This window comes from Manis pentadactyla, chromosome X (genome assembly GCF_030020395.1).
Source record: "Manis pentadactyla isolate mManPen7 chromosome X, mManPen7.hap1, whole genome shotgun sequence".
Lineage (NCBI taxonomy): Eukaryota > Metazoa > Chordata > Mammalia > Pholidota > Manidae > Manis > Manis pentadactyla.
Genome location: NC_080038.1, coordinates 32,828,084 through 32,848,006, shown reverse-complemented (window position 1 = coordinate 32,848,006; position 19,923 = coordinate 32,828,084). Strand labels below are relative to the sequence as shown.

General features: G+C 36.4%; 1 protein-coding gene across 3 annotated transcripts in view; it reads left to right on the top strand.

Moving 5' to 3' along the window:
- The window catches only part of RPGR (retinitis pigmentosa GTPase regulator), a 50,135-nt gene extending 33,926 nt beyond the window's left edge, over positions 1-16,209 (top strand). Inside the window, exons 14-17 of one of the 3 annotated variants that reach the window (XM_036879500.2) lie at positions 5,472-5,534; positions 7,001-7,055; positions 8,334-8,419; positions 15,518-16,209. In XM_036879500.2, the coding sequence (XP_036735395.2) occupies positions 5,472-5,534; positions 7,001-7,055; positions 8,334-8,419; positions 15,518-15,724 (411 nt within the window). In that variant the 3' untranslated portion in view covers positions 15,725-16,209. The remainder of the gene's footprint in view (positions 1-5,471; positions 5,535-7,000; positions 7,056-8,333; positions 8,420-15,517) is intronic. The other 2 variants (XM_057495495.1, XM_036879499.2) reach the window with 2 other exon arrangements.
- Positions 16,210-19,923: the final 3,714 nt, after the last annotated feature.

The window sequence follows — 19,923 nt, the reverse complement described above, 5'->3', positions numbered from 1 at the left end:
ATAGCTTCATTCTGGCAGCAGTACGGAGGGTGGGCTAGAAGAGAATGGGACTCTCGGGCATACAGTTAGGAGGCCGTTAGAGTAAACCAAGAGGAGACTGAAGGGCGGCGGGACTAGGACAGTGGGGATGGAGGGTTGGGGATGTGTATTATCACAAGAAATTTAGGGATAGAATTGGAAGACAGTAGAGATGTAGCTGGGAGGGAAAAGGTCAAGCTTTTCTTCCTTCTGGTGTGGAATACTGGACAGACAGTGTGCCATTCACCAAGGCTGAGAACAGAGGAGCCAGAGCAGGTTTGGGAGATTGCTTGGGTCTTGTTGATCTAGGACATGTTCAGCAGGTCTGGGTCTGAAGCTCGGGGGATTGCTGAGTATCACCGGCTTATATATGTACTTAAAACTGTGAAGTTGAGTGAGAGGTGGTGTTCATAGTAGGAAAAGAGAATTGAAGACAGAATTCAGGGAAACATCAGTAGGTAAGGGGAGGTTGAGAAAAGGGAAGTCTAAGAAGGAGGTGGAGTGCCACTTGGGCCAAGGAAGAAGGAGCAACAGAGGGCTGCAGAGGGCCTGGGAGGTCCAGCAGAGAACCAGGCAGAGCCTGCATTGCCAGTCAAGAGTAGGCTCCAAGAAGTCTGCTTCCCAGAGAATCAGAACTAATCTTTGAAAAAAAAATGTCAGACACAGGGCACGACTGGTGTATCTCTCAATTTAAGAAAGGAGATGTATATTCTAGAGACTCTGGTGCTCTGGAGAAAAAATCTAAAAATTTTATTTGCTATTACTATATGCAGTAGTACATAAGTACAGGATATTATTGGAGTGAGCTTATCAACAAAAAAGGAATCTATAATGCTTTAAATATCAGTGAAGGGTGGGGGGAACAACTTTGAGGGCAGCCATTATGGTCTCCAAATTATTGGGTCACAGTTGGAAAAATGCATGGGCTCTGGAGTCCATTAGACCTGAACTGGTCCCAAATTCCAGCCCTTTACTGATTAGCTCTGTGGATTCCTGGTATATATATATCTTTCTGAGTCTTTTTTCTTTTATAAAGGAGTTGGGGGGAGGTCTTTTGATAATTAAATTACTTAACACATGAATATGTTAGGGGTACTCAGAAAATGTTAACCTGTATTACTATAATTATCCCTTCTGATCACATGAAGTCAGGTGCCAAACTACCTGCATGAATCTCCAAGTCACTGATATACATGGGTTTAGTCCTGTGAACCTGACTTGTTTACACACAATATGGCAATCCACCACTACCCCACCACCACCGCCCAGAAAACTGGCTTTTGGAAATAGATCTGTGGGAATGAAATAGATTACAATAACGATAACCCTTAGATATGGGATAGAGTGAAACTCTACTTAACACACCATACATGAGTCATATACTGTCCCTCGATGTTTGAAGCATAAAGGAAGGCTGGTTGCATTCAGGTTAGCCTGCAATTCAGATGTTAGTGCTGTCATGGGACAACAGATTTCCGTGTCCTAATGTTTTTGTCAAAATAGATTAAAAAATAATTCACACATAAAGTATAGTTATGGATCGTGCATTTGTTTGAGGTACAAAAGAAAAACAAATTTTCTAAGGAAAAAGGAGGGAAATAGTAAGGAGTAAAACTGAAAATGAGCATAAGATGTTCTGTACCCTGAAGATAACATTCATTTTGCAGGCCTGCTTGTCAGAGTCAAACTGAATGTATCTGGTGGTGAAAATACAAGATTAGGAATGAAGTAACGGATTGGCACACAGAAGGAAGTGTTTGGAGATCATAGTGTTATTAGAAGCCAAGACTTTGGCGGTCACCACTGGCATCCTATTCATGTAATCTGGCCTGCAGGCTTACTTTGTTATACATGGTGGTTTTTTAAACATTTGAATCTGTTGCCAACATTGAAGTAACAGGAGATTTTACTTTGAAAACGCGTTTTTCATACTTCTCTTGGAAAGCCTAAGGGTCTGGAAGCATCGTGCCCTGTGGCAACACCAGCCTGCAGCCCAGCCAAGTCACCTTTCTACTTCCCTGCTGTCCTGGGGCTGTTCCTGACAGGCATCCCACCTTCTTCCCCGCCTGCACTAGCTGCTGGACTTCAGGCAGAACATAAATGGATGCATTCAAGAGCATAGAACACATAAGTCAACACTTTAATTGAACCATTATCCAGTGATAAAATCTTGGACATTATGGCCAGTGTCCAAGCTTCTTGTTTTTTTGACAGTCCTAAATGCACAGGAGGCATTCTATCTTACTTGTTATGGAAGGGCCTTTACAAAATCACTTATATGTATATACAAATACTTATTATTTGTTCATGTTACTTTCTCTGTAAATAATCTTTCCAGTCTTGGTACAAACCCTCCAATGTAGGGGTTCCTAATGTCATTTTCCCATTTTACAGATAAAGTACGTTAATTAGGCACCTTGCTCAGGCTGTGAATGATGGAGCAAGGTTTGGAAAGCAGTGCTTGAGTCCTTGTATTTAATGTCCTTTCTACCCTCTACTCCTGCCTCAGCGACTTCCAGTGTAGTTAAAACATGAACTTACATGTTAACTCTTCTTGTCCTAAAAATCCTTGAAATTGAGATTTTAAAATATATAGTTTCCCACCAGATAGAGGTTTATGCTTTATTAACCTATTTGGAAAACATTCTTACCCTATGTGACATTGAGGCATGTCATAAATCCAGAATTGTAGCATAAAATGTTCCTTTGTAATCCTTTTTTTTTTCATTTTTTAAGAAACCATTGAAGTGTAATATGCGTGCAGAAAAATGCCTATTTTGTGCATATATAGCTCGATGTATTTTCCACAAACTGAATATGCCTATATGGTCAACATTCAGATGCAGAAAAAGCACTGTCAGCTCCCTAAAAGCTCTTTGGCCCCCTTTCAGTCATTCGTAGCCCCCCCAACTTCTGATAGCAAGCTCTACTTTTTATTTTTATAATTGTTTTTTACTTTTTTAAAACATTTTTGAAGTATGCTTGATATACATGACTACACGGGCTTCAGACATACAGTGTAGTGATTCAACAATTATGTACATTAGGAAATGCAATCTCTAGTTTCAAAAGCATGTAATGTAATCATATCCTTAAGCAAGCTGAAACCTCATGAGGAACATTTGGTTTCTTGATATTCCCCATGAGAAACGTAAAAAGCATTTTCCTGGGCCAGACAGAAGACTGCAGCTCCCTGTGCTGTGCCTGACCGATGAAACAAGGGTCCTTTTGTAGGAGACAGACCCATTCACTTCTTGCGCCAAACACAAGATGCATTTTTCCTGGCTATTTTATTCTACTTCTTTACATCTAGTACAGTTCTGGTGATGAGAATGTATTTAAACTTTACCCTTTCTTCTTATAAAATAACAGTATTCTGCCAATCTCTCCTAAATTGTTTTAGTTTGAGGGGAAGTACTATATGTGATTTAAAGTAGTTATCCAGGTGTGTACAGATTAATTTTAAATATGCTTAATAAGTGTAAAGTGCTATAATTGATGTAATTTGTAGTGAAAATGTCATTTTCTAGAGCTTTTCAAATTTATAAAATGATAGTTCTAGGTTTTCATTGTTAGAGATTTTCATGAAGTTAATGAGTAGATTGTAGTTTGTTATATAAGACAAGTGTCTTTCTTACTTGTGAAATAAGATAAAATGCCATGATCTTTTCTATAATAGCATACTGTCCTGTGGTTACATGAATGCCTTTGTTAGCTGGCACTGCTGGAGCTGACCCAGGTGCCATCTCAGCTGAACTCTCCAAGCGGGCTTTGCCGGAACCTGGCTTCCTGGCCCTCCCTCTGGGAGATGGACAGGCAGGCTAAACTTCTCCATCTCAGGAGCACAGTTGGACTTCATTTATATACATTTATGAATATATCTATTTATCATCCATATATCTTACATCTAGTAATCTTGCTTCCCATTCTCTTCCAAAGTTGTCTCTGATCATGTTAGATACCCATAATGTGTACTGGGCTAGGTATAATATACAATATAAGTCACTTAGAGGGTAAACTGTACAGAAAAAAGGAAGGCTTTAGGAGTTCTTAGTAAATGGTAGGTACCTTGTAGTTAACCCTTCCCAGCCTAAACATGCAGCACACCCTTTCACATAGCTGTCTGCCCTGATGCCCTCTTCCCGCCTCCCATGCACCACCTCATGACCTTTGATTAAGCTAAGTAAGTCAAGTCCTCCCAGAGTAACTTCTGAAACTCTTTTTTAAATCTCAAGTCTTCACTTCTGGATTGCTTGTCTTCAGTGAGAATGCTATTAGGTCGCATGCTTAGTTCTACTGGCCTAAGAATGTCCCTTATATCTGTTACTGAAGGGTAAAATATAAACATATCTTCTCCCTAGCCTGAACTCTTACATTTTGTATTTTTGCTAGAAGAAAATGAGTTAATTATTAGAGGCATTGTTTTCAAAACATCCACTAAAGATGCTGTTGAGTGTCAGGCTTGTCCTTAGCCATACAGTCACTAGAAACATGACCACGAAAAGCTGGTTACAGTGCTGAAGGGATATAAAGGGTATATATGGTCTGAGGCAAATATAGCCAAGGTGAACCTTGTAAAAACATTCTTCAAAGGAGTGAATGGCACTGATTACATATTGCCTCACCTATTTTTAGGGGCCATTATACCTTCAGTGAAGCACATAAATGAAAAGCATTAAAACAAATCCAATAAGGAGCCTAATCTCTTAATGACAAAAAATTAACAGTATTCTCCCCAAAATATGAAACTGCAAAATAAATCTCAGTATAGAATAAAAGATAAAATTAATATTTTCTGCCTATACTTAGTATGCATTACATGATCACTATCGGTCTGTCAAATCTACAGACTTTTGTAATTTGGGTTAGCGGTAGAGGAGCCAGATGGATCAAGTTTTGCCTCTCTTTTACCCTCTGCCTTAAGTAACCAAGCGCAAACAATTTAAACTGCCTATGTACCATTATCTTTTTCCTGATTTGTAAGTTAATTATACTTCTTTCTCGTGAATTTCAGTGGATTGTACTCCAGAAGTGATTTTACATCCCTATGTTTTGAAAAATGAATGTAATGCTTAGATAGCATTATGTTATAATGCTATAGTAGAGAGAAACCTTTTTAGCTTGTCTAAAGTTTAAAAACACTCTTTTGAGACAACCCAGAAAGCATATTTAATTTTTTTTTGTATTTTAACCTTGATATAGGTTGCTAACAAAATTTTGGGATTCTTAGTCATTGAAAATTTTGAAATAGAGCAACTTGCATAAAACCTTTAGTAATATAGACTTGATAGGCAGCATGGGTTATGCAGTGTTTTATTTCTTTGACTTCAGTATTTGAATTCGTATTCTATGTGTTCTTTGAGATGGTATAAATTATTTATGACAGCAATATAAAATCTCTGTTGTTTAAAAAGAAAATCTTAACTTTTCCCTGATTATGAATTTTGTCACAGGGTCATACATTTTCAGAAAGTGGAGAACCGGAAGACGAAGATGAAGACCTTGATGAGTTTCTGGTAGGTGATATGCTAGCTGTGGGAGGCAACAAAAGTGTTCCTACAGGTAACAACTCAGTCAAAAAGGTATTGACACCTATTGAACAGGTATGGTATGTGCTTAAATCCTGAGATTCTGCCTAAGAGAAACTATAGATTCCATAGTCTTTGCAGAGGGCAGATTCCAACTTCCTTTGGAATAATTTCTATGAATAACTTTGTACGTGTGCTTTAGGAAAAGCTTTGGCAGATTTATGAATCAGGCACAGTGTGTTTCTAACACTCTCCCCACACTTTTCCTGCATGAGTGGAAATCAACTGATATAGTCCAGTGTAGTACACTGTTGAGAAGTTAACCAAGAAGTTCAGCACTGGGTCCTTGAAATGCTGAAATTACGAAGTTAGGAGCCCTGTACTGGTGGCAGAAATGGGATGTGTGGGTGCACACATACAAGTTTATGGACAAATAGAAGTGGTTTATAGCAGTGTTTGAGGTTGTGATGAGTTCTGCACAGATGAGGTCTAGAAGAAGGTATTTACAGGAGGAGTCAGAGGAGATATAATTGAGGAAGAGAAAGTCATCCTGAAAAGTGAATCTTGGGATGCCAGTAACATCCCTCCTATTTAGCATTTTTGCCTAATAGAGATCATGCAAGGAGACAGCTGGTAGGCATGAAATCATTCATTTGCTAACACTACCCTGAATTAATTTCGGAGGTATGGAACTCACAAACTCAAAGTGAATGACACTGTATTGATTCATTTTCGTTTTCATTTTTTGGACCTCTGGCACAGAGTCCTGAGTAAATCATGCCTTCTCGCTGATGAAACACTATCATCATTGGTCTGGGTGGAGCTCCTCTCTATTTAAATTGATTCTCTTTTAGCCCCGTTCCCCTTTTCCCTAACACAGACAACCTTTGGAACATGCTTGTCCTTTTATTTGAATGTGTACTTGTAAAACATGTATTGTTTTATACTCACATATTTTTCATTGACAAAATGGTATTGTGCTATAGAGGTCATTCTCTTCCTTGATTCCTTTGTTCCAAACTCTTCCTTTTACTGAGAAAAAAAAATGTTCTAGTAGGCACTGTTTCCTTTCAGAGGTCAGGATAGGTTCTGTACATAACAAACACTTATGAGTTCCAGTTAGAACACCTAAAATTCTTTAGCACAGAATTATACACCAATTTGACATTGTTGAACATTGAGCCAATTCATATACCAATTAATGTTCCTGAATCTTCTTTGAGCAGAATTCTTAACTCTTATAATATTTTTAATCACACAGTTTTAAGCTAGGAGGGACATTAGCTTCACTCAGCATTTAAGCAAGTCCAGCAAAGTGAAGTAATTGTCACATGTCTGTGTTGTTAGCTGGAGGACAACTCTAGAATCCTGCTTAGAACCCTTAGAACCAAGACTAGATTTTCTAGCCCAGCACAATTATGTTTTTGATTATACTGTTTCTTTATTGTTTCTAGGATGAAGAAGACAACAAGAAACGGGCTATTGGTAAGTACAACAAAAAACCAAAAGGTGTGAGCACATTTGACTTCAAAAGCATACTTTTAAAAAGACTTGATACATAACATACATGCAATATGTACATACATAAATATACACATACATGTATTCTGTTTTATACTTTCTACTGTCACATGACCCTCATAACAAGCTGTGAAATAAATATGTAGCACGGGCTTATTTGTTCTCCTTGATAACTACCACAGCTTCGTAAAATATTCTCATTACTCATGGCTGCTTACATGTCAGTGTTAAGTGGTTTAGGACAGCCTTTTTAATACTTTTTTTTTCAATCAGTATTTTTAAGTTGGGCTTTTGTCCCAAATCTCAGTTTATGTCTCTGGTGAGCACTGCCAGACCCTTTTGCCAATGACCAGGCTGGTCTAGGACCACAGCAGGCCATCCAGTTATTTCTTCCAGATCCCAGACCTTTAGTCTTTACCATGGACATTAAAGAGGAGTCCTTCCTAAGCCTACCTTTTGGTGTCAGGGAACAGGTGCCACAGAATAGAGGCAACTGTGATCACCCTTGAGACCTACATTTCTACACCCAAATCATCTGTTATTTTTGCTGAATGACCTCTACATTATGTTTCCACACCATCACATCACAGTGTGTTTTTTGCTGTGTTCTCATTGAAAATAACTGTCCATACTATAGGATATCTGATCTGAAATTAAGCAGAAGGAATAGTTACCTTAATACTTTTTTTATTCTAACTTCTTCTGAAAGAGTAGTAAATTTTAGGATATTTTAAGCAAAATGTTAAGATGTCTATCATCTCTGTGTATCCTTAGCATATAGCCTAGTGTTAAAAAGAAATTAAGTATATGATTTAAGTAGTTGATAATGTAAAATTAAAAGAATGCACATGTTTCATGAGTGTACTTTGAAGATCACTATTCAGCTATATGACATGTGGATTAATATGAAACACCAAAACATAACATGTCCATTTGAGTACAAAGCATTTAATTGTAACTAGGTTAACTTAAAAAAAAGATAATTTATAGCTTACAGAAGTCTTCCTTTCCTGACATCTACTGCTACCTCTGTAGCTATATTTGGGTGCTGGTTATTTGAGCATATACAACCTTGGTCAGGTCTTTCTGGGATTTTTGTCTTAATTTTTCAGGAAATGTGCAGTGTAGACCTTGTCCACTACTCCAGCAGTATGCTCTTTCAGTGTTGCCCCATAATTTAGGGTTGATAGAGGGTCACTGAAATTGTCAGGACTTTCCTTTTCCTCATTAGTGACAAAAAATATTCCTAAATGTAACATATTGTAGGAAGCATGTATGATCGTGCAAAAAGCATAGAAGTCCTGGGAGAAAAGGAGTTGGCAGCAAATAAAGAAGTAAACAAATCACAAAAGGTAAGTGAAATGATTTTTCATTTTAGTGTTAAGATCAAAGTACTGAATTGCTCCTTCTACTTTTTATATGGCAATTCATGTCATTTAACTCCCTTAATATGAGTTTTTATGGCCCAAAAACTTGGGAAGAATTTCAGGTAATGCTTCACATTTCTATCATGCATATTTATTTATTTATTGGACTTCGGATTTTGAGTCAGGTTGCTTTGCCAAAATTTAATAGCATGTTCTTTTCACTAATGCCATCCATGCAATTCATCATACAATAAAAAATACATAAAAGAACTTTTTTTTGCTTAAATTATAAGAATATAATAATCGTGAGAGTCTAGAAGAGAGTTAGGCAAAGCCAAGGAATGGAAAGGATGAATGAAAAAATAAAGATGATGGCCATTAGAAAACATTACAGCATGCTACTTCAGTCTCTTCTGACTGATACCTGCTTTGGAGTTGTTAAAAGTCTGATGGATATGTTCCTTCTTGGAAGTAAGTTACTTTTTCCACTTGCAGAAGAATTTTCTTTAACCATGAGACCACATTTCAGGGCAGAAGTGTTAGAAGGGAATGTGGCAGAAAAGAAAAAAAAGGCCTTGTTAATCCTTATTCAACCTTCGGGTCTCAGCTTAAATGTTATTTCTACATAGAGGTCTTCTGTGACCAGCAGCACTTACATATATTATGTTCCATTATTATTTTCTCACATAGCACCTATTTCTTATTCTTTGGATTTATCACAGTTTGCAATTACATAGTTATTTATACAGTTGACCCTTGAACAACATGGGTTTGAATTATGCAGGTCTACTTCTACACAGATTTTTTTTCAATACATATATTGGGAAATTTTTTGGAGATTTGTGGCAATTCGAAAAAACATTTTCTTTTCTCTAGTTTACTTTATTGTAAAAATATGGTATAGAATATGTGTAACATACAAAATAGGTGTTAATCGATTGTTTATGTTATCCGTAAGGTTTCCAGTCAACAATAGGCTATTAGTATTTAAGTGTTTGGGTAGTCAGAGTTATACATGGATTTTTGACTGCACAGCAGGACGAGCACCCCTAACCCCTGCATCGTTCAACGGTCAACTGTGCATGTGTTTGCTTTACCTCTCTATCTTCCCCACTGGCCTCAGCTCCATAAGGACAGGAGCTGTTTTCTGTTTTGCGTTCCAGTGTACCTTCAGGATTAGCATAGTGCCTGGTTCATAGTTAATGCTCAGTAAATATTTTTGGTTGATAATGAATTATAAAATATAAGGAAGTAAGAAAGAGGAAAGAATGAAGAAGGTAAAACCGGGACCTTTTGCCATCCTTCGGGGATATATGCCTCTGAAATTCCTGTCAGAATTAATTGAGAAATTTCAAGTTATTTTGGCCCAGGTCTCCATATTATCTTTTATTAAAAATTACTTCATGACCATTTTCATCCTTATAAAAATTAAAAGTTTACATTATGATACCCAAAAGAAGATAGCTTGGCTCAAAGATATTCCAGAATTACTGTCCTTCTTAGAATTATAACAGATGTATCACCAGAAGAGTTGATCAGGGTTAAGGAACTGTTTAGATTCTCTGTCTACTAGAACAGACCATATAACAGATACCTTACTGTACTTCACAGCCTTCCTCTGAAGACTTTTTTCCAATTATAAGAGCTCAAGGAAAGACTCTGGAAAATAAAATCAAAATGAGGAAGGAAGGTGAAAAGCAAAGGATTCAGGGACATAAGAATCTAAGGAGAGGAAAAGTGAAGTGAAACAGCAAACAAACAAACAAAAAAATAGAAACATACCTCTGATCAAATGAAATGTGGAATTTAAAACACACAATCGAGTTTCAGGAACTTGCCAGGCTCTCCAGGCTTCAGCATTGCCTATAGGTGGTAGGATACAGTTTTCCAGACTATAGCCAATGCTGATTATTTGGATCCACAGGTAGCCCCTAAGAAAAATGTTATTGGCTTAATTTCCATCTAAGTAAGTTAATGAGAAAAACAGCAAGCTTTTCAGCAATTAAACATAATTTCTGTCCATCATGGAATTAGGTCATTAATGTATTTGTTTAGCATATATTAATTGAATATCTCTGAATGTGCCAGACACAAGACTAGAGGCTGCAGATACAGAGGTTAAAGCTCCAGTGCCTTCCCTCAGAAACTAGCTGGAACAAGGCAGATTCCCAGGATAGTTCCTGTGCCAGTTCACAGCCAGTAGATTTCTTACTCACTGTCACCACCATAAATGAGAATTTCTCTACCAGAGAGTATGCCAGTGGGTTGTTACCCTTCCCTAGGGACTACCTTTTCAGAGATGCTCTGCTTTGTTCACCACTGCAGCTGCAACTTAGCACATTCAGCTCAAGTACACAGTTAGTAGCTTTACTCTATGTTGTGAGGAAAACCTGAGGTAAATTATATATATGGTCTCCTGTCATTGTCTGTTTTTTTCCCAGGCTTATATCTCTAAGACAGTCTCTTTCAGGCCCACCCAATAATTACTCCCCTGCTTTAAAAAATAGCTTTATGGAGGAATAATTGACATATATTAAGCTACATATTTATAGTATTTAATTTGATTAGTTTTGACATACACGTACTCCTTTGAAACCATAGTCACAGGAGAGTGAACAGTGCCATTATCTGCACGTTCTTTTGTGCTTCTTTGTGCTCCCTCTCTACACCCCACTTGCCCCATGCCATCCTCAGCAAACCACTGCTTTCCATCATTATACATTATTTTGCAAGTCCGATTTTTATATGAATTAAATTCTATACTATGTACTTTTTTTTTGGTTTGGCTTCTGTCATTCAGCATAATTGTTTTGAGATTCATCCTTGCATGTAGCCATAGTTCATTCCTTTAAACTGCTGAGTAATATTCTATTTTGAGTTAATTTTTTATATGATGAAAGTATGTACTGAAGTTCATTTGTTTTGCATCTGGACATCCAATTGTTCTAGCACCAATTGTCAAAAACAGACTACCCTTTCTCTACTGAAATACCTTAGCCTGTTTCTCAGAAATCAGTTGTCTTGTTATATGTGCACTTATTTCTGGATTCATATTCTGTTCCTTCAATCTGTTTACTGTTTACCAATCTGTTTACCGATACCACACTGTCTTGATTACTGTAACTTTTAATAAGTCTTGAAATCAGGAAGTGTTAATCCTCCAACTTTGTTCTTTTTCAAACTTGTTTTGGCTATTCTAGACTCTGCATTTCCATGCGAATTTTTAGAATCAGTTTGTCAATTACTGAAAAAAAAAGCCTGCTGAGATTTTGATTGGGATTGCTTTTAATCTGCAGATGAATTTGGGAAGAAGTAACTTCTTAACAATATTAAGTCTCCTAACTCATGAGGATGATATTTCTCTCCATATATTGATGTCTTCTTAAATTTCTCTTAGCAAGGTTTCATAATTTTCAATGTACAGGTCTTGCACATATTTTGTCAGATTTATTTTATGTCTTCTGTTTCTTATTCCCTGACTAACTCGTTAGAAGTTTATCAATTTTCAAAGAACCAGGTTTTGGTTTCATTGATTTTTCTATATATTTTTTTAATTTATTGATGCCCACTCTGATCTTTATTATTTTCTTTCTTCTACTTTGGTTTAATTTACTCTCCTTTTTCAGTTTCTTAACATGGTAGTTGAGGTCAATGATTTGAGACCTTTCTTATTTTCTAATATAGGCTTTTCATGCTATAAATTCCCCCTGAAGTACTTGGACATATTGTGTTTTCATTTTCATTCAGTTCAGAATATGTTACATTTTCCCCTTTGATTTCTTTGACTCATGGGTCATGTAATTTCAACTTACTGGGGATTTTCCAAAGATCTTTCTGTTATTAGATTCTAATTTCATTACACTGTGATTGGAGGACACACTCATCATGAATTAAGTCCTTTTCAGCTCTGTCTTGGTAAGTGTTCCCTGTGCACTTGAGAAGAAGTTTGAAAAGAACCTGTTTTTGGGTGGACCATTCTATCAATGTCAGTTACATCAAGTTGGTTAATAGTGTTGTTGACGTCTTCTCTATCTTTCCTGATTTTCTGGCTACTTATTCTGTTTTTGAGAAAGGGGTATAATTGTAGATTTGTCTATTTCTCCTTGTATTTCTATTAGTTTTCACTTCATGTATTTTAAAGCTGTTATTATGTTCTGTAACATTTAAGATTATCATATTCTTTTGATTAATTGATGCCTTTATCATTATGAAATGGCCTTCTTTGTCCTCAGTAATATACTTTGCTCTGAAATCTACTTGGTCTGATATTATATAGCTTTCTTTTGATTAGAGTCATCATGCTATATCTTTTTCCATCCTTTTAGCTCAATTGTAATTTTTTATTTGAAGTGCATTTGATAAAGGCAGAATATAGATGTGTCTTGCTTTTTTATCTGAAAATCTCTGCCTTTTATTTAGAACATTTAGACAATTTATATTTAACCTGATTGTTGATGCATGTAGGTTTAAATCTATCATCTTATTATTTGTAGTATTCTATTTATCCCTAAAAATGCTGAAGTTTATTTTATCTAATATTAATATAGCTGTACTGGCTTTTCTTTGGTTAGCATTTGCCTGATAAATCTTTTTTTTCATTATTTTACTTAATGTTTTTGATGTATCGCTTATAAATGGCCAATAAGCTGGATTTTGTCTTTTAAATTTTTAACATGCGTACATAAAATCTAAATAAAGCTAATTAATGTTCCTGTCTTTTCCCCAAATAATGTTAAGATCTCAGAGTTTTTCTCCAGTCATGTCTTCTTTCCCGTTTTACATGTTGTTATATCCAGTGTTTTAACCTCACCAGTCAACTATTATTTGTTATACCACTTGCTTTACTCTCCATTTCTTTTTATATCTCAGATATCCTTCCTGGGATTCTTTTTCTTCTCTCTGAATAAATCTTTTGGACGTTCCTGTCATAGATTTATTTTTATAGTTAACTTTTTCAGTTTCTATTTATTGAAAACAAATGATAGTATGGCTGGTTGAGTCATTTTGTCTTGGTATCTGCTCCCATTTTTGCTATTAAGAAATTTGCTTTAGTATAATTGCTGATAACTTTGTATGTAATCTGTCATTCTCTATGACTGCTTTTTAATTTTTGTGTTTTGATGTGCCTCAGTCTGTGTTTGGGGGAATTACAAAGCTTTCATCTATTTCATAGTTTCTTTTCAGCTGAGACTAATCTGCTATTTAACCTACTTACTGAGTTTTAATTTCAGTGATTATATTTTTCACATTTTGAAGTAAAATTCTGTTTTGATTCTTTCTCAAATCAATCTGCTCTTTTAAAAACTAGTATCTTGTTTTGTGCTCATGTTTTTTATTCTAGCCCTTTAAATAATTTGGCCATACTTATTTTATATTCTGTATTTAGTTACTGTAATGTCAGGCATCCTTAGGAGTCTATGTTCATTACTTTGGTTAAATTACTAATACTGTCTTGTTTCCTTATGAGTTTTGAAATTTGGATTGTGAGTTCATATTCAACTGGGATGTTTTTCTGTGGAAATCCTTTAAGGCTTAGATTAGGGTAAATCCATCCATAGACAATTTATATTATCCTCTGTTAGCATCCCTGGGTGTTACCACTTCCAGGTCTGCTTTTAGTTAATTTCTCAGTTAAGGGTTTCCCACTCACACCAGTAATGTAAATGTGAACCCCAAACTCACATTAGGAAAACATTCTTCTCTTCACTCAAAGCCTACGCTGAGAGAGACATGTTATTTTGTTATCTCCCAATGTTTTCAGGTGGACTTACATTAAGGGCATAGTACTTAGTCTCCACTCTATGTAGAGGTCTAAGTTCCAGTTCTCCTCAGTTTGTGAGATCAGATCTGTCAAAATCTAAGTTATGAGTTCAATAAATGGCATTTGAGTGTTTGCTCACCTAGGAAGTTTCCTGCTCCCTCTTCATTTTTTGGTCCACAGGGATTTCTTTTCATATTTTTGTGAGCTTACCTACACATTATAAATTTATGTTTTTATACTTATTTAGCATTTCTTGGTATTTTGTAGTGGCAGAATTTTTCAAGATGTGTATTCCTCCACAATAGCAGGAATAGGAGTTGCCCCATTTTAGTTCATAGACCCTTTTCCTAGACTCTGACTTCTGGGTTATAACTTCTCACTCTGGTTCCTCCATTCTTTCAGGCTAAAGGTAAGCTATTACTGTTAGCTCCATTTTGATTTCTGATAATGCAAAGTCCTAACCTGTGTTTTGTTTTGGCATCTTGTCAAAACTGTTATTTGTGTTGTCACACTTTTGGAATCCTATTTTCTCTCGGGCGAAATCGTTAAAGGGCATAAATCAAATGGAACTTTTCAATCATTATCTTCTGTGATCTCTCCTGCATGTACCCTATTTGCCACTCTCTTCTGGATATATTTTCCTCCCCTGGCTTCTGAGCTGCCTCTTCTTCCTGATTCCGTTCCTGAGAAATTCATTCCCCATGGTTGGCTCCTCTTTCCTGCCTACCTCACCCCTGGGTCTTCCTCAGTCTCTTTTCTTCTGTTCCTTCTCCTGCCTAAGATCCCTGGTTATGGGCTCTACTTTCTCCCCTTCAGCTATTACCTGTATTCTGTCTATTTGAAGCCCTGGCCTCCCCGGAGCAACAGATCCATATATCCAACTGCCTACCCTGACCCCTGGGGCTCCCATAGCCATCCTTGGGCAACATTAATATTTTGCCAGAAGTTCTAATCTACAGGGATGGGGAGATATGTCCTCCTCCTCCATAATACCCCAGTTTTCATATTTTTTCCTCTTGTAACACAACAAAGTGAAATACTAAATTGTTCTTTGAAGAAAAATGATAATATATTACCGAGGCACTGATAGTGTTGAAGGTTAAATCCTGAAAGGTCTTGTTTTAGGGAGGAATTATCATTGCCATTGGTAAAAAAAAAAAAAAAAAGGATGATAGATTCTAAGAATGCACCATTGTACATGTGGTGCCCCCATAAGGATGTGATGAAATAATATTAAGACTTGTGAAAATTATACCCCCCAAATACTATTAAGTGAATATTTCACTTACTGAAATTAATTTTTGTATGTGGGTTTTTTCCAGATTTCCTTGTTTCAAAGTATATTATCGATAGATCAGAAAACTACAAAGAATAATAATGAGCCACTCAAAGAAAAAAAGCCAACAGGAGATCAAATAGCTGTTGAAAACAATAATGAAGATGCCAGCCAGATCCACATGGGGCAAAATAATCAAGATACATTAACCCCAGATATGAAGAGAACATCTAAATATTGTACAGTACTATAAACATATGTTCATGGTCACCAACACTGTAATTTAAACTGGAAAAACACTGACTTATGAATAAAAGCTTATGGTAACAAAGTTTTAAATATGTAAGTTAATAATTTCTCCTATTTGGTTTGACTGGTACAACCAGTTTTGATATTTATGTATGCAACTGTTTTTGACAAGCAGTTTCAAAATATGTGCATCTCAAACTCTTCTTCAAGGGTTGTGCCTTTAACTGTTCAGTGTTGCAATAAAAAATATATTTTTATATGTGAAGGTTAAATTAAGGTATTTCATAGTTTTTACTTCTTTATAATTTCACAGGGAAATATTTGCAATCTCAACACTATAACAGTTTTTAATGTATTTGCAATTTTTCAAAACTGAGTCAAAACTGTTGTTAGTGAACATACTTTAGTAAACTATGTCTGGTTGTTTCCACTAAGTGAATCTGATCCATTTAAATGGGTAAATATGAATAAACTTTGGAGGTACTTGGAGTTATCAGTTGACAGCATGAAGGCAAAAAATCTAATTTTTAAATAGTGAGAGATGCACATTTGCCTCTGAGTAAAGAAAACTGTAAACAGTACATCTTTGTGGAAAGCTGTTGAAATTTCTTCCTGCTTCCCATACCTTTGTTTAGAGAGATGCTTTGGTATGAAAATATTGAATATTATGTGGTGTGATCCTGAGTGCTTGACCATGCCACAGATCACCACCATGGGAGAACCGAACACAGCCAGGCTTGCTCATTTCAGCTGTCTCTAGCATTGACAGTGGAAACCAAGGTTAACTCCATTACACAGTGCTCTACCACAAGGAATAGGAAGGGTAAAGCTGTCAGGTATACTCTGATAGAGACATTGCTTTCCTAGGCTCATGGATGCTACTTATTTAATGGAGCAAACTACTTTCATTTGCCCCATTCCAGCTTCTGACTAAAATATTTTTATTCTTCACTCACAGTGAACATTACCTCATCTAAACAAAGAGAAAAAGAACTCCATTTTTTTAATTTCATGCACAGAGGTTGTATGGATGTTAGTCTAGAGCAGATGTGATTTTTTTTTCATTGTCCTTTTTTTTTTCATTTTGGTATCATTAACATACAATTACATGAGCAACATTATGGTTACTAGACTCCCCCCATTATCAAGTCCCCACCACATTCCCTATTACAGTCACTGTCCATCAGTGCAGTAAGATGCTATAGAGTCACTACTTGCCTTCTTTGTGTTATACTGCCTTCCCTGTGCAACCCCCCACTACATTGTCTGTGCTAATCGTAATGCTCCCTTTCCCCCTTACCCCTCCTTTCCCACCCATCCTCCCAAGTCCCTTTACCTTTGGTAACTGTTAGTCCATTCTTGGGATATGTGAGTCTTCTGCTGTTTTGCTCCTTCAGTTTTTTCTTTGTTGTTATACTCCACAGATGAGTGAAATCATTTGGTACTTGTCTTTCTCCGCCTGGCTTATTTCACTGAGCATAATACCCTCGAGCTCCATCCATGTTGTTGCAAATGGTAGGATTTGTTTTCTTCTTATGGCTGAATAATATTCCATTGTGTATATGTACCACCTCTTCTTGTATCCATTCATCTACTGATGGACACTTAGGTTGCTTCCATTTCTTGGCTATTGTGAATAGTGCTGTGATAAACACAGGGGCGCATATGTCTTTTTCAAACTGGGCTGCTGCATTCTTATGGTAAATTCCTAGGAGTGGAAATCCTGGGTCAGATGGTATTTCTATTTTTAGTTTTTTGAGGAACCTCCATACTGCTTTCCACAATGCTTGAACTAATTTACATTCCCACCAGCAGTGTAGGAGGGTTCCCCTTCCTCCACAACCTCGCCAACATTTGTTGTTGTTTGTCTTTTCGATGATGGCGATCCTTACAGGGGTGAGGTGATATCTCACTGTAGTTTTAATTTGCATTTATCTGATTAATGACGTGGAGCATCTTTTCATGTGCTTGTTGGCCATCTGAATTTCTTCTTTGGAGAAGTGTCTATTCAGCTCCTCTGCCCAATTTTTAATTGGGTTACTTGCTTTTTGTTTGTTGAGGTGCGTGAGCTCTTTATGTATTTTGAATGTCAACCCCTTATCAGATATGTCACTTATGAATATATTCTCCCATACTGTAGGATGTCTTTTTGTTCTACTGATGGTGTCCTTTGCTGTACAGAAGCTTTTTAGTTTGGTATAGTCCCACTTGCTCATTTTTGCTTTTGTTTCCCTTGCCCAGGGAGATACGTTCATGAAGAAGTTGCTCATGTTTATGTCCAAGAGATTTTTGCCTATGTTTTTTTCTAAGAGTTCTATGGTTTCATGACTTACATTCAGGTCTTTGACCCATTTCGAGTTTACTCTTGTGTATGGGGTTAGACAATAATCGAGATTCATTCTCTTACGTGTAGCTGTCCAGTTTTGCCAACACCAGCTGTTGAAGAGGCTGTCACTTCCCCATTGTATATCCATCATTTCTTTATCACATATTAATTGACCATATATGCTTGGGTTAATATCTGGACTCACTATTCTGTTCCACTGTTCTATGAGTCTTGATTACTGTGACTCTGTAGTAGAGCTTGAAGTTGGGAAGTGAGATCCCCTCTGCTTTATTCTTCCTTCTCAGGATTGCTTTGCCTATTTGGGGTCTTTTGTGGTACTATATGAATTTTAGAACTATTTGTTCCAGTTCGTTGAAGAATGCTGTCAGTATTTTGATAGGGGTTGCATTAAATCTGTAGATTGCTTTAGGCAGGATGGCCATTTTGACAATATTAATTCTTCCTACCCAAAAGCATGGGATGTACTTCCATTTGTTAGTGTCCTCTTTAATTTCTCTTAAGAGTGTCTTGTAGTGTTCAGGGTATAGATCTTTCACTTCCATGGTTAGGTTTATTCCTAGGTATTTTATTCTTTTTGGCACAATTGTGAATGGAATTCTTTTCCTGATTTCTCTTTCTGCTAGTTCGTCTTTAGTGTATAGGAATGCAACAGATTTCTGTGTATTAATTTTTTATCCTACAACTTTGCTGAATTCAGATACTAGTTTTAGTAGTTTTGAAGTGGATTCTTTAGGGTTTTTTATGTACAATATCGTGTCATCTGCAAACAGTGACAGCTTAACTTCTTCCTTACCAATCTGGATGCATTTTATTTCTTTGTGTTGTCTGATTGCTGTGGCTAGGACCTCCAGGGCTACGTTGAATAAAAGCAGGGGGAGTGGGCATCCTTGTCTTGTTCCTAATCTTAGGTGAAAAGCTTCAGCTTCTCACTGTTAAGTATGATGTTGGCTGTGGGTTTTTCACATGTGGCCTTTATTATGTTGAGATACTTGCCCTCTATAACCATTTTGTTGAGAGTGTTTATCATGAATGGGTGTTGAATTTTGTCAAATGCTTTTTCAGCATCTATGGAGATGATCATGTGGTTTTTGTCCTCCTTTTTGTTGATGTGGTGGATGATGTTGATTGATTCTTGAATGTCTTACCATCCTTACATCCGGGAGATGAATCCCACTTGATCATGGGGTATGATCCCCTTGATGTATTTTTGAATTCAGTTTGCTAATATTTTGTTGAGTATTTTTGCATCTGTGTTCATCAGGGATATTGGTCTGTAGTTTTCTTTTTTTGTGGTGTCTTTGCCTGGTTTTGGTATTAGAGTGATGCTAGCTTCATAGAATGAGTTTGGGAGTATTCCCTCCTCTTCTATTTTTTTGGAAAACTTAAAGGAGAATAGGTATTATGTCTTCTCTAAATGTCTGATGAAATTCAGTGGTGAATCCATCTGATCCAGGGGTTTTGTTCTTGGGTAGTTTTTTTATTACTGCTTCAATTTTCTTGCTGGTAATTGGTCTGTTTAGATTTTCTGTTTCTTCCTGCATCAGTCTTGGAAGGTTACATTTTTCTAGAAAGTTGTCCATTTCTTTGAGGTTATCCAGTTTGTTAGTATATAGATTTTCATAGTATTCTCTAATGATTCTTTGTATTTCTGTGGTGTCCTTTGTGATTTTTCCTTTCTCATTTCTGATTCTGTTTATATGTGTAGATTCTCTTTTTCTCTTAATAATTCTGGCTAGGGGTTTATCAATTTTGTTTATTTTCTCAAAGAACCAGCTCTTGGTTTCTTTAATTAATTTTTTCTCTTGTTTTATTCTTCTCAATTTTATTTATTTCTTCTCTGATCTTTATTATGTCCC